This window comes from Equus przewalskii, chromosome 14 (genome assembly GCF_037783145.1).
Source record: "Equus przewalskii isolate Varuska chromosome 14, EquPr2, whole genome shotgun sequence".
NCBI classification, from domain to species: domain Eukaryota; kingdom Metazoa; phylum Chordata; class Mammalia; order Perissodactyla; family Equidae; genus Equus; species Equus przewalskii.
Genome location: NC_091844.1, coordinates 15,239,436 through 15,252,503, shown reverse-complemented (window position 1 = coordinate 15,252,503; position 13,068 = coordinate 15,239,436). Strand labels below are relative to the sequence as shown.

Genomic DNA, 13,068 nt, shown 5'->3' with positions numbered 1-13,068 from the left:
CAGAGCCTTCTCTCCCACCTCTGTCTGCTTCGTAACTGCAGTGCAAAGGATGGGACGGCTGTTAGGAGCAGGCAGCCAAGTGGCGCCCATTCCGCAATATGTAAGGGGCTGGGAGGAAGCAGGCAGCTGGTCTGCAGCAGAAAGCAGAGGTGTCCCTGGGAGCCCCAGCAGTGATACTGTGCCCTTTCCTCGCTTGAGTGATACAATTCCACCCACCTGTCTCAGGTCCAAAAGGGAGTACACGCCAGAAAGGATAACAAACTGTGAAGGCATCTCACCTTGTGCGGAAGCCAGATTCCAAATCACCTATGTGAGGGTAGGTTGGTACAGCCATTTTGGAAGGAAAATTGGCAGTGACTAATTTATGTTTAACATGCTATGACTCAGCAATTCCACTATTTCATATCTTCCCCAAAGAAACAAGTTCAAGGATGTTTACAATAGAATTGTTTATAAGAAGTTTAACAATAAACAGGAAACAGATGTAATCAGTAAAATGCTTTTAAGCATATCTGCATATTACATTAGTATAAAATTTCATGGGGGAAATGAATGCAAATCAGTTCTAGGAGAAAAAGGACTGTTGTAAATTTTCTGGGAGTTGTGAAATCAGTTAACCAAAGGGGAAATTTCTCAGCTCTGCACTTCTGCTTTTGAAGACCATAAAACAGTGAGGGAGAAATTGGTAGTCAGACACTTCTTCGAGGCACGACAGGCCACTCCAGGATTCTGTTCTCTCCAGCCAGTCTTCAGTGCTCAGGTACAACTTTAACTCTTCCTTATGACTAGGTTCTAGGGGAGTCTCTCTGTCTTTCTCCCTCCGTCTCTTTCTCTCCTTCCCTCCCTTCCTCTATATCTCTTCCAAAAATGCCCGGTATACCATTATGCTATGACTTGTGAAATAGCCTGGGAATGAACACTGCCTATCTAGCAGCTGACACCTGAGAGATTGGTGTCAAAGTCTCTGCCCCAGATCTCCTAACAAATACACTCCTGATTTGGGTTTAGTTTGGCAAATGTTTTCCTCTGGACCCAAAGGAAGGCTCTTTCATGCATTCACTCATTCATTCAAACATTATTTCTTTGTATGCCTACTATGTTCTACTTGCTGAGGGAAACTCACATATGAAGGAAGCCCTCATGGGGACTGGCATGGCAAGTGGTCACTCAATTTCTCCTCTTTACACAGGTTTCTGAGGCAGCCATGGCAGCAGTACCCGACACCAGTGACATGATGACTTACTGCAGGTAAGTGGGGAGACTGAGACTAGTAATGTGAGCTGGGTTCACCTTTTAACAGTGGGCTGTAATCTGTGCTTGGAGACCAGATTTGTCCCCAAACTCTCCTTACAGTGGCAAGGAGGGTTCCAAGTTGACCTGGGGTGAAGACTGATTTCTTACTGCAAATCCAGCCTTGAAACCCATAGGCATCCAGAGGTTGTTTCTGCAGGGCCTTCCTGCAGATGGCAAACAGGAAGAAAAGATTCCAAGTGGCCACTACAGGGCACCTCTTGGCAAAGTGTGGCTTGAGTGCAAGGGAAAGCTCAGATTTCAACTGGGCTGGAAGTTAGGTCTCAGGATCCAAAAGGAGCACCTGGGGTACCTGCCCTGCCTCCTACCCTGTTCCGTGTATATCACTATGGAATTTGCCAACTTCAGCAGCTTTAAGGGGCATGCTGTTTGCAGACTCCTATCAACAGTGAGAACTCTTTGCATGGAAGGAAAAATAAACTTGTCTAGGAGACGTAACTGAGCAATCTCTCTTTTTTGATACAGCGGCAATGAGAATGACCTGTTCTTTGAGGAGGATGGCCCAAAACAGATGAAGGTGAGACCATGGGCTTAGTTCCCAACTCTCAGAGGGGCTGTGACACGGGCATCAGAAAGCCCACATTCCGGTTTGGGGTCTGCCTCTAACTTGCGACATGCTTGGGGTAAGCCTCTTAACTTCTCTGGGCTTCAGAGAGGAGCATTTGTTGTTAGCACCTCGGTTACCTCAAATGCCACTTCCACCTCTCTAATGTCAAAACAGGAGTTCTCGGGCCTGACCAGCTTGACACACTCACTCCCTTGGTCTCTCCACAGGGCAGCTTCCAAGACCTGGACCTCAGCTCCATGAGCGATGGGGGCATCCAGTTGCAAATCTCCCACCACCTCTACAACAAGACTTTCAAACATGCCATGTCAATCATTGTGGCTGTGGAGAAGCTGAAGAAGATACCCGTTCCCTGCTCACAGGCCTTCCAGGATGATGACTTGAGGAGCCTCTTTTCTGTCATCTTTGAAGAAGGTACTTAATGAGAGCTGAGGGCAGACAGGAGATCTTCAGGCATTTCCTTCTCACTGTCCAAAACTCAATAGTCAACTAAATTCCCCCAAAGCTGAAGCCCTTTAAAAGTAGAAGGCCCAGCGATGAGAGGAAAACAGAGAAGCCTAGAAGCCAAAATAATCATCCCTTGAGTTGAAACTATTCTTAAAGTAAGACCTTGATAACTACTCACATTTGCAAATCTCTCCATCATTCTCAGAGTGCTTTCGCTTACATTATTTCCTGCAAGTCTCACTGTGTCCCTGTTGGGCCAGTTTTATTGCCTTCGCCATTCTACATAAGGAGCTCTATTGACGGTCCACAGCAAGCAATCGAGCTGAAGCTTGAATCCACATCTTAAGGTGCCAGGTCCAGTGTTCTTACCCACCTCAACTTCCTCCCCACCAATGTTATAATCGAACTTTGGCTGCCATGCTCAGATGTCGTCCAAGCAACCAAATTCTGCTGCCTCATATCATCAGGCGTGTCCTTCTGATTTTCTCTCTAACCAATATATGTATTCCACATTTCAGAACCCATCATCTGTGACAACTGGGATGAAGGTTATGTATGTGATGCAGCCATGCATTCAGTGAACTGCAGACTCCGGGACATATACCATAAATCCCTGGTGCTGTCCGGTGCATGTGAGCTGCAGGCTGTCCACCTCAATGGAGAGAATACAAACCAACAAGGTAACTGGGGACAGCTTGATTCCTTTCTTGTTCTCCTGGCAGCTTGATAATTATTCACATTTTTCAACAAAGTGGACCATTAGTACAAATTATCAACATAAGTGAGAAAACCTCCAATAAAGGACATATAAACTTGTGGTTTTGGTCCTAGTAATAACACCAGATTGATTCCTTTAGCACATTCATTTTTCAGCAAGAGATGTGACTCTGAGTCATTAGAACACTCAAGCATACCCAGGACCATTGTCCAGCCAAGTCACTTAATGAGAGTACAACGTCACTGCTTCCATTGGAAAGGGGTCGTTTGATGGACATGACCTAACTGCCAGTGGGTTCTTTTTTCCTGTTGTTGAAATTGAGACTAGCATGGCGAAGAGATAATATGTCCATCCTCATTCCCAATCCTGCCCCCTTACACCCTCACATCCTTCCTGCCTAATACCAGATGGTTTCTTGTAGGGAAATTTTACTGACAAGAAGGAACTTATATCTCTCTACTGTAATTGGCTATTGTTTCAAAACTGGGGAGCCCATGAGTTGAGGGTATCTGCCTGGTATCTTGTCACTGTGGCTGAACTCTGCATGCAAGACTGTGCCCAAGGGAACAGCAGAAAGGAGCAGCCTGTTCTCTTCCAAGGCTGCTGACCTTGGAGATAGGCATCATTGGGGGAAAGCTTCCTGCTCTCTGCCATGCTTGGACAATCCTGTTTCTCTAGAACTGGATTGTAGGCACGACCTCAGGGCCTCCAAGTGAGACCACTGTGACTAAGGAAGATTGAAATGAGCGTCTCTCTTTGGAGCACTTTTCCCAGCTAAGCCTCTCATTTCCCAAGATCTTCCCACTTGCAGCTCTATGTTCCTGAAATAGATTTGTGCCTGATTTCTTTCAGGAGCCCAGCTTGATCTCTTTTCTTGCCTTTCACACTGATCAAAGCATTCCGCTCATGCAGTGGGCACTTCACTGGCCATTGACAAGAAGGCTTCCTGTTTTCCTTCAGTTGTTAAAAATTAGACCTCTAATTCTTCATTGCCACTGTGATGAAGCTCTGAGAAACCCCTAGACATTTTGGGATGGAAACTTGAATCAACCAAGTGGCCGTGATATTGTCTGTGAGAAGCCAAGTTATCCTATCTGTTAGGCCATAGGAACCCGAGTGTGGGTTTCCACAGAGGATGCTAAATTGTAGGAGTCCTGGAGTTGGGGTCCAATGGTTGGGCCAACCCTGCACTGCTGTGTGTCCCTGACCACAAGGCCCCTCTCCTTTCTCCAGTGGTGTTCTGCATGAGCTTTGTGCAAGGAGAAGAAGAGACTGACAAGATACCTGTGGCCTTGGGCCTCAAGGGAAAGAATCTATACCTGTCTTGTGGGACGAAAGATGGGAAGCCCATCCTGCAGCTGGAGGTGAGTCAATACCAGGGGCTGCTGGCCCTTCTCAGGCTTCTCTGAAGCACCCCTAGCCATCCCTTACTTCCAAGACAACCACCTTCTCCCCTCATCATATCTGGGAGCAGATGTATTTGACAATTTTGCATAAATGTAAATAAATTTAATGTAAGTGCTAAATGCATGCAAATTTCACTCCAACTAAGGAAAATGAAATCATCCTACTGATGTTAGTATGTCCTACTATTGTTACCACCCCACTGATTACACAATGCTACAGTTGAAAGGATGGCTGTCATCAGTCATCATCTCCACTCCACGCCCAAAATCACCCACCTCCCTCAGCCCCCAGCATTCCCAGCAAAACCTTCAATTCCAAGTTCAAAGTCACTCTGGCCAGGGCCATAAGGAAAAGTCTCAAGAAACCACATAATTCTGGAAGCTTTTACTTAATTTTCACTTTTTAAAAAAATTCTGACTTATATTATACAACCTAGCATTTGATACTAAGTTTCAGAAAAGGATAAGAGATCCTTTAGTCATCACACAGAAAGTTATGGTCAGAAAGATAACTCAGGAGTCTAGCTCCTGTTCCTGCATGCTGCTCATCACTTTCCTTTCTAGCTGACTCAGAGAACACCTTTACCAGAGTGTCTTTGCCCCTTCCCTCATAAAACTTCTTATTTATGTTTTTCTGCAGACAGTAGACCCCAATACTTACCCAAAGAGGAAAATGGAAAAGCGATTTGTCTTCAACAAGATGGAAATCAAGGGCAACGTGGAATTTGAGTCTGCAATGTACCCCAACTGGTACATCAGCACCTCTCAAGCAGAAAAAAAGCCCGTCTTCCTAGGAAATACCAGAGGCGGCCAGGACATAACTGACTTCATCATGGAAATCACCTCTGCCTAAGAATACTACATCCAGAGAGTCCACATGTGATGAATACAGCTTAAGGGTGGCAGAAGGGAATAGAAGGGTTTGAACATGCTGCAGGCTGCACTTCACTGTTGTCTAATCAATGCCCAGCTGCCTTCCCTATATTAGTGCTAAGGAGAGCTCCTGCCCAGCAGGCGGGTGGAGCAGCCCCGTCTCCCAGAGCCAATCCTCAGACCCCCTCTGCTGAGCAGGGCCTCTCTCACCTCTGCTACTCACTCAAAGTCAGCCTGGTGGAAACTTCTGCACTTCAGTTCAAAGAAACCCTCTGTCGTTTGCACCCAGCTTCTGATGAGCAACTGCTTAATTATTTATTTATTTATTTATTGGTGGGTTAGTCTATTTAATTTAATTCAAGGTGGCCAGGAAGCAGCACTGTCTGTGAATGAGCCCAATCTTCAACATCTATGGAACCAGTTTAATTTGGACTAGTGTACCATGTTTATACCAAGTCCTTTTACCAAGCCTGAAAATATGTCAGCTCAGATTATTTAAATAGGAATATTTATGAGGAAAGAAGCATGATCACACTGTTTCAATGATTCTGAAATAAATTTTGCTGAAAATAAATTACTGTCCACGTGGTAATTGACTTTTCTGGGACCTGACAAAGAAAAAAAAGAGAATTGGGACCATCAGAGTTCTCCTTGAGGAGCTGGAAGCCCACTCCTCATGACAGAGTGCTACAAATTACCAAGGAAAATCACTGGCCAGAAAAGACAAGCCTCCCTACCGTTCCCCTTCAGTTCTGTTTTTCAACAAAAGGATATTTGATGCACAATGGTCATAAAACAGGACCAGATGAAGCATTTTAAGGAGTAAGGGTGGGTGGTAACAGCTTCAATGATTTCTCTATTCAGTTATTCAACAAACACTTACTATACAAGTGCTATGTCCTAGAGGCTGGAAGTACAGAAACAAGAAAGGCAGGTAGGAGAGGCAGATGCATACAAGCAAAAATAAGGCAACATGACAAGTAGAGGTGAGATCAAGGATGAAAGGAACAGTCAGAAAGAATGACAAGATTTGCTGTGAGGGACGAGGGTCAAGAGGGCGACATATGAGTCAGGCCTCAAAGGATGAGCAGGAGTTTCCCACATAGAAAGAAAGGAAAGGGCATTCTCAGTGGAGGGCCCAGTACGAACAAAGGAATGGAGGTACGAGGAGGAAGGATGCAAGCAGTACACTTCCAGGATGGCAGAAGTCACCAGAAGTAAAGTCAAAACACAAAAACAACCCAGGGAAAAAGTATTTGTAACTCCTATCTCAGACAATGGGATAATTGGCTTGATATATAAAGAGATCCCTCAAACACTAGAAAAACAAGAACAAAAATCCAACAAAGCAACAGGCAAAAATCCAACAAAACAATATTTAAATGGGCCATCGACAGAAGAGGAGATGTGGTTAGGTCTTGGCGAGAGTAAAAGATGCTCAATATGACTTATAATAAGAAAGTTGCATTAACAGCTCTTTGAGATACCAATGTTCGCCTATCACATTAGCAAAAATCAAGTTTAACGACACATCCTTTCGGGAAGACTGTGGGGAAATCTTCACTCTGACACGTTACAGGAGGGAGTATAAATCGGTACAACTCTTGTAAAGGAAAAATGGATAATAACTATGAAAATTACAAACGCACATCCCCTTTGGGGCAGGAAATTCACTTCTGGGGATTTGTCTACAGATGGACACGCGCTGCTGTGACATGGCACGTGAAATTATTCATTGCACATTACTTGTTGTAGCAAATGATTGGAAATAATTCATGTCTATCAACGGGAGATTGGCTAAACGAATTGTAGGACATCATACAATGGAATGCTATGCAGCTATAAATAAGAATGAGAAAGTATTCCACACCAATATGGAATGTGCTCCAAGACCGCCTAAAACTAAAAATGAACAAGAGGCAGAAAGTGTTTATAGTAGCTAACTTTTATGTAACAAGGGGCAGAAAAAAATAGGGCAACACTATCCAACGTGCTCATATTTGATATCACAAATTTTGGAAGCTACATAAGAAGTTTGAAAAGCAGCTATGACAAGGCTGGAAGCAAGACATTTCTCTAGATACTTTCTATATGGTTTGATTTTTGAATCATGTGAATACATTACCTACTCAGAAATAAAGATGATAACAATTTTTTAAAAGACTTTTGTCCAGAAAATAATCAGTATATGACTTATTTGGGAAAAGAACTGTTAAAATGTGCCAGTCCTCAGCAGCTCACTCCTAACACCCTCTCCTCCTCCTTCCTCACAGCTCTCCAAGCTAGACCACAGGATACAGACCGAGGCCCGACAACCTGGCAGAGCCTTCTCTCCCACCTCTGTCTGCTTCGTAACTGCAGTGCAAAGGATGGGACGGCTGTTAGGAGCAGGCAGCCAAGTGGCGCCCATTCCGCAATATGTAAGCAGGTGGGAGGACGCAGGCAGCTGGTCTGCAGCAGAAAGCAGAGGTGCCCCTGGGAGCCCCAGCAATGATACTGTGCCCTTTCCTCAGTTGAGTGATACAATTCCACCCACTCGTCTCAGGTCCAAAAGAGACGATATGCCAGAAGGAATGACAAATTGTGAAGGCACCTCACCTTGCGAGGAAGCCAGATTGCAAATCACCTATGTGAGAGTAGGTTGGTACAGCCATTTTGGAAGGAAAATTGGCAGTGACTAATTTATGTTTAACATGCTTATGACTCAGCAATTCCACTATTTCATATCTTCCCTAAAGAAACAAGTTCAAGGATGTTTACTTTAGAATTGTTTATAAAACATTTAACAAAATAAACTAGAAACAACCTAAATTTTCATCAGTAGGGAAAAGGTTAAATACCTCCTGGTAAGTCAAAAAGAAAAACGTTAGTCCTGGAATGAAAAGAGATCCAGGCAAATCATCAACAGAAAAGCCAAGTTGCAGAACAGTTAAGAACTCAATCATGCCGTTTACATAAAAGAAAAAACACTGCACATCCAACATGCATAACCACATGCTTCTAAGAGTATGTGAGGCAGGGAGCCTTGGAAGGGGATTGACCAGCCTGAAAATAGTGGTTACTTGGGGTCAGGTGGGGTGGGGCGGGGGAGGAGGTCACCAAGAGAAACTTTAGCTTTGTTATAATGTCTGATTTTTTTATAAGAAGAACGTCTTCATGAATTACTTATGTAATTTTAAAACAATCTTCTGCGTCAAAGTGTTCAAAAGGCCTGGGTTTCAATTCCTGGATCTGAGCCAAAGACTAAAATTGGCCCTCCAAGGGCTACCCTGTTCCTGGTCTGGGGCCAAGTTCTCTCCCTGATACCGGCTCTCCTTGTTTCAGAACCAGGTGTCCTTATCCTGGAAGAGAGAAGTGGCCGCTTCTAAACGGGAAGGGTCACATGATTTGAGTGGGGAGAGCCAGATCTCTCCCCTCGCTGCACCAAGCACGCGAAATACAACCAGAAGTAGGAAGTCCTTCCAATGAGCTAGGAAGTCAATTTGTCTGCACCTCCAGCAGGTAACACACCACATCACCACAACTCCTACCAGCTTTCAAGGAGATCCCGTGTACCTGGAGAGCAGAAGTTAAGTGCTTGTGAATTTGACTTGATGTCTCAGATTCTGTGACAGGCAGTCCGTGGGGTTAGGGTCTGGCTTATCCTACAAGCTTGGGCTGGAGTAAGCAAGTGTCTGGTGGGGGGAAGGTAAATGATGCAATGGTGTGTGGGAGCATATCTGGTCTGAAAGACAGGGTAGGGGGTGAGTGGCTGCTACGACGTCCTGGTCAGAGGTGGAAAGGGAAATCAGTGTGTTTTCTGCCCAGACCTTCTCCCCACCCCAATCCTCATCCCCCAGTACAGCTTGGCTGAACTACCCACAAACATTGGGTTCAACTGGAAGCCAGGGTGAGGATGCTCTAGAAAACCAGTGTGATGCCTGCCCAGGGGTGTGGGAGCACAGTCGCAGCCTCCTCCCAGTACCTATCACATCTCACCCACATCCTGACTCCTAAATTGGCAGCTTGCAAGCAAGCTGAGTGATCAGATTTTCTCCCTTGGAAGGCCAGAAGCATTGCTTTTCTTATTTGTATAAGCATATTGTTTGCTTACACAAATAATCACGAAAATTCAAACCCCTCTCTGAAAGCAGGTCATGAAACCATGGAAATACAGCATGTGGACCCAGAAAGGCAGACTTGGGAGGGACAAGGAGGATGCCAGGGGCCTGGGCTGCTCTCTTAATTCAGGAGCCTCGCTGTCTCTGAGAACATTTCACCTTCTGGCAAACGGGGCAGCTGGAGATAGAGGGTCCAGGTGAGGCCTGTGCCTGGGCAAGTGGGGCCTCTGGGGACCAAGGTATGAGTGGTAACTGGTATCCAGCCATTCTCTTCCAGGTCCTGAGCTTCCCTACAGCCTCTTTGAAAGGGCCAATGCTTCTCTTTCTTTCCAACCCTCACCTCCAGCCCCTGTACCACTATCCCATCGGTCGTCAGGAACAAAAAATTTATGAAATCCTTCATCTGCCAGGGATCAGGAAGTGTGGACCAAGGGAGCCCCAGCCACCGCTTGAGCATCCTGACTTCCTGATGCTGCTAGTCAACATGAAGAAGCACCTGGCCAGAAGGGGACATGTATGGGGCCCGCCCGGTGGCACAGCAGTCAAGTGCGCACGTTCCGTTCCGGCGGCCCAGGGTTTGCCAGTTCGGATCCCAGGGGCGGACATGGCAACGCTTGGCAAAGCCATGCTGTGGTAGGCATCCCACATATAAAGTAGAGGAAGATGGGCACGGATGTTGGCTCAGGACCAGTCTTCCTCAGCAAAAAGAAGAGGATTGGCAGCAGTTAGCTCAGGGCTAATTGTCCTCAAAAAAAAGAAGGGGCTATGTAGTTTGCATTTGAAGGTTGGGTTTGGATGAGTCCTTGGAGCAGAGAGATTTGTGGAATCCAGAGACATACAGGAGCATCTACACACACTACGGTCTGGCCTTAAAATAAAATGTATCAGAAACATCTAGAAGAGGCATCAAGCACGGCAGCTGAGCCTCCGTGCCCTCCCAGCCTGGAGGGTGAGACCCTTGTCTCCAGTAGGGAATGTCCTCCTGATGCAACGTCAACCAACGTAAGCTTCACTGCCACAGCAGCAGGTCCAACTCCCTCCCCGAAAGGCCCTGCCAGGGCCCTAATCCTTGTAGGATGTTGGTTTTCCAACATTTTAACTTACAAACCATCTACAAGAATTTTGACAATCTGTGACCTCACCCCTCCACCAACCTACATTTTTCACCATAATTTTAAATGGCTAATTGCAAATGTTATCTCTGCAATCTTGTAAATTTGACATTTTAAAATAAAACTGTTACATCACTTTTGTAGATGTATCCAATGAAATCTCAATACCATAGTGACTTTTTCCTTGTCAACCACGTAAAGTTACCAACAATCTAAACAAATCTAAAAATTATGAACAGATTCTTCAACAGTCAGAAAATTTACAACATTCCTTTTTCTCCTAGAACTGACATTTCCATTCATTTCCCCCATGAAATTCTATGCTAATGTAATATACATTATGCTTAAAAGCATTTTGCTGATCATCCGTCTTCACAGCAATGAAAATACATGTCGAATCAAAACAACTTATAATATTTTTGTGTAACTGTAGGATGCTGAATTTTTAAAATTCTTCTAGACTAAGTCATCATTACATTTATTGTACACAATTGTTAGTAGACAATTGATCAAAATAACAAATATATAAACATAATATCTTACAAATGTCGATTTTTATTGGCAAGATATCTTGATGAGATAGACCTTTTTTAAATTACCTCCTATATTTCTATGTTACCATAATTAGAATGAAGGCTCAATATCGGTCTATACTTATTTTGGTTTTTTAAGTGTAAGTGCTGGGAAAACTTGTACATATGAATAAGAAGTAGATGGGAATGAAAGGAATTTTATTATAGCAATGTCACTCAACTCTTTGAAATCCTTCTAAGTTACCCAAATCACAAGCTCATCTATCATCAAAAATTATGTTTATGATTTATTAAGCAACAACTTATTTGGTCCTCTTTCCGCTTTGTTGGAAGTAAAGAAATGGAAACTGCCAGAGCAGCAAGAGTCCTTAAAGTCCTTCCCTGGACACTGAGATATTCCCTTTGGTGTCCTGGGGGCTCTGATATCCCAGGCAATGTAACGTCCTAGATTAGGAACGTGTGCTGTTCTCCTCTTTTGTGGAGAATGGGAGAAAGGCATATGTACAGTGGGATGTGAAGGGCAGTCCAGCCTCCTTCCCACTACTTGTGTGGCTGCCGGTCCTGGAGCTGTGTGCACTAGACTGGGTGAATGCCCAGAGTGACCACAGCTGGTGTCAGGGTCTCAGGTGACTGCAGTGACAACACCTAATGGAGCTATGCTGCATGGTGAGGGGGGAGCCTTTTCCCTGAAGAGCAGGGTAGACCCATAGTCCATCACAAGCACGGCTGTGAAGCCTGGGCTCCCCAGTACACAAGCATCCTGCAACCACAGACATGGACAGACCCCTCGCTGCAGGCAAACAATATCAGCCACCTGGACTAACCAACGGTGAGCCACCCAGGCACTCAAGGCCCTCCCATTATTCCCGGGTGCACCCACAGAGTCACTCCCCCTCGTATCATGTCTTGATGCAGGGGCCCAACACCCGTTCCTTTATACCTCCCTCTGCACGGTACAAATCCTTCCAGATGCCCCGGTAAGACAGTCTTCCGGGGAGAGGGAACTTAAAGTTGGCTTCCTGGACAGGGGGACAGCCAATGGGGAGGATTCTGTAGGGGCAGATAACTTTTCCCTTCTTCCCTTCTGGGTTCTTTGTCTGGTCTGATAATTAAATTAAATTGATATAAGACAGATTAACAGGAGAAAAACAAATTTACTATCGTGCATAAATTAAAACTATGAGACTCAAAGGCAGTCAGGCAACTGAGGCTTATATGCCATCCTGAGTTAAGGAATGGGATAGGGCCTGGGGCTTCAAAGGGCAGGAGGGCAATTCCCAGGAAGATAAGAAGAGCAGACGTTTGGTAGTAAGATGTTTGCCCTGCCATGCAGATAGTCCTTCAGATTAAAAAAGCCATCTCTGGCAATAGCTCTCTTTCTGGCACAGGCCCCTATCTAAATTCTTTTAGGAAGTGAATGGGGAGGTAAAAGCATTTCCTGAGTCAGCTGGGTCTTGATTGCCTTCAACTCAAAATAATCTATCTGCCAAAGCAGCACATTCTGGGATGGCATATTCTGCTCCCCTTCAACCCATTAACCACATACAGCAGGCCCAGGTTACAGTAGAGGTCACATTTGCCTCATGCCTAATTCCGAGGACACAAATGTACCCCCCTCAATGTGTCCCCAGTGACTCCTGAGAGTCCCCAAGACACTGCCTCAGCATCCTCCCTCTGGCCTCCACCTCAGGACTTCCACAGCTGTGTCTGCCACAGGTGACCTTCGTTCATTCACTCATTCCTTCACTCAAGTCAGTGGAACCATGCTGAGGACCAGCTACCTGCCGGGCACTGCTCTAGCATCTGGGGACACTCTGGTGAGTAAAGGCACCCAGGACCCTGCTCTCAGGGACCCTTCATGAGGTGGCTGCCATGCTGGCCATATAATGGTCCCTAACTGCTCCTGCCACATCAGTCCTGGACAGGGGATGTTGCCTTCTCCTAAATCTCTGAGACCACCTTCCCTCCTTCAGTGAGGCTTTTCTGAAGGCTTGAGGATCAGG

At 45.4% G+C, this 13,068-nt stretch overlaps 2 protein-coding genes across 3 annotated transcripts in view; one reads left to right on the top strand and one right to left on the bottom strand.

The window, feature by feature from the left end:
* The window catches only part of IL37 (interleukin 37), a 171,047-nt gene that overhangs the window by 72,151 nt on the left and 85,828 nt on the right, over positions 1–13,068 (bottom strand). The gene's annotated exons all lie outside the window — the stretch shown is intronic.
* On the top strand, positions 482–5,894 carry LOC103545473 (interleukin-1 beta-like). The gene is made up of 7 exons (XM_070573628.1): positions 482–760; positions 1,190–1,248; positions 1,777–1,828; positions 2,086–2,290; positions 2,842–3,003; positions 4,275–4,405; positions 5,088–5,894. Exons 2-7 carry the CDS (start codon positions 1,205–1,207, stop codon positions 5,298–5,300), a joined length of 807 nt encoding a protein of 268 aa, XP_070429729.1. The 5' UTR covers positions 482–760; positions 1,190–1,204; the 3' UTR covers positions 5,301–5,894.

What these genes read in the sequence shown, in the direction of transcription:
- LOC103545473 (XM_070573628.1), top strand. Translation starts at nt 1,205, where the DNA reads ATGGCAGCAGTACCCGACACCAGTGACATGATGACTTACTGCAG. An exon ending in ATGGCCCAAAACAGATGAAG is followed by an intron (nt 1,829 to 2,085) that starts GTGAGACCATGG and finishes GTCTCTCCACAG; the next exon opens with GGCAGCTTCCAAGACCTGGA. An exon ending in TTCTGTCATCTTTGAAGAAG is followed by an intron (nt 2,291 to 2,841) that starts GTACTTAATGAG and finishes TCCACATTTCAG; the next exon opens with AACCCATCATCTGTGACAAC.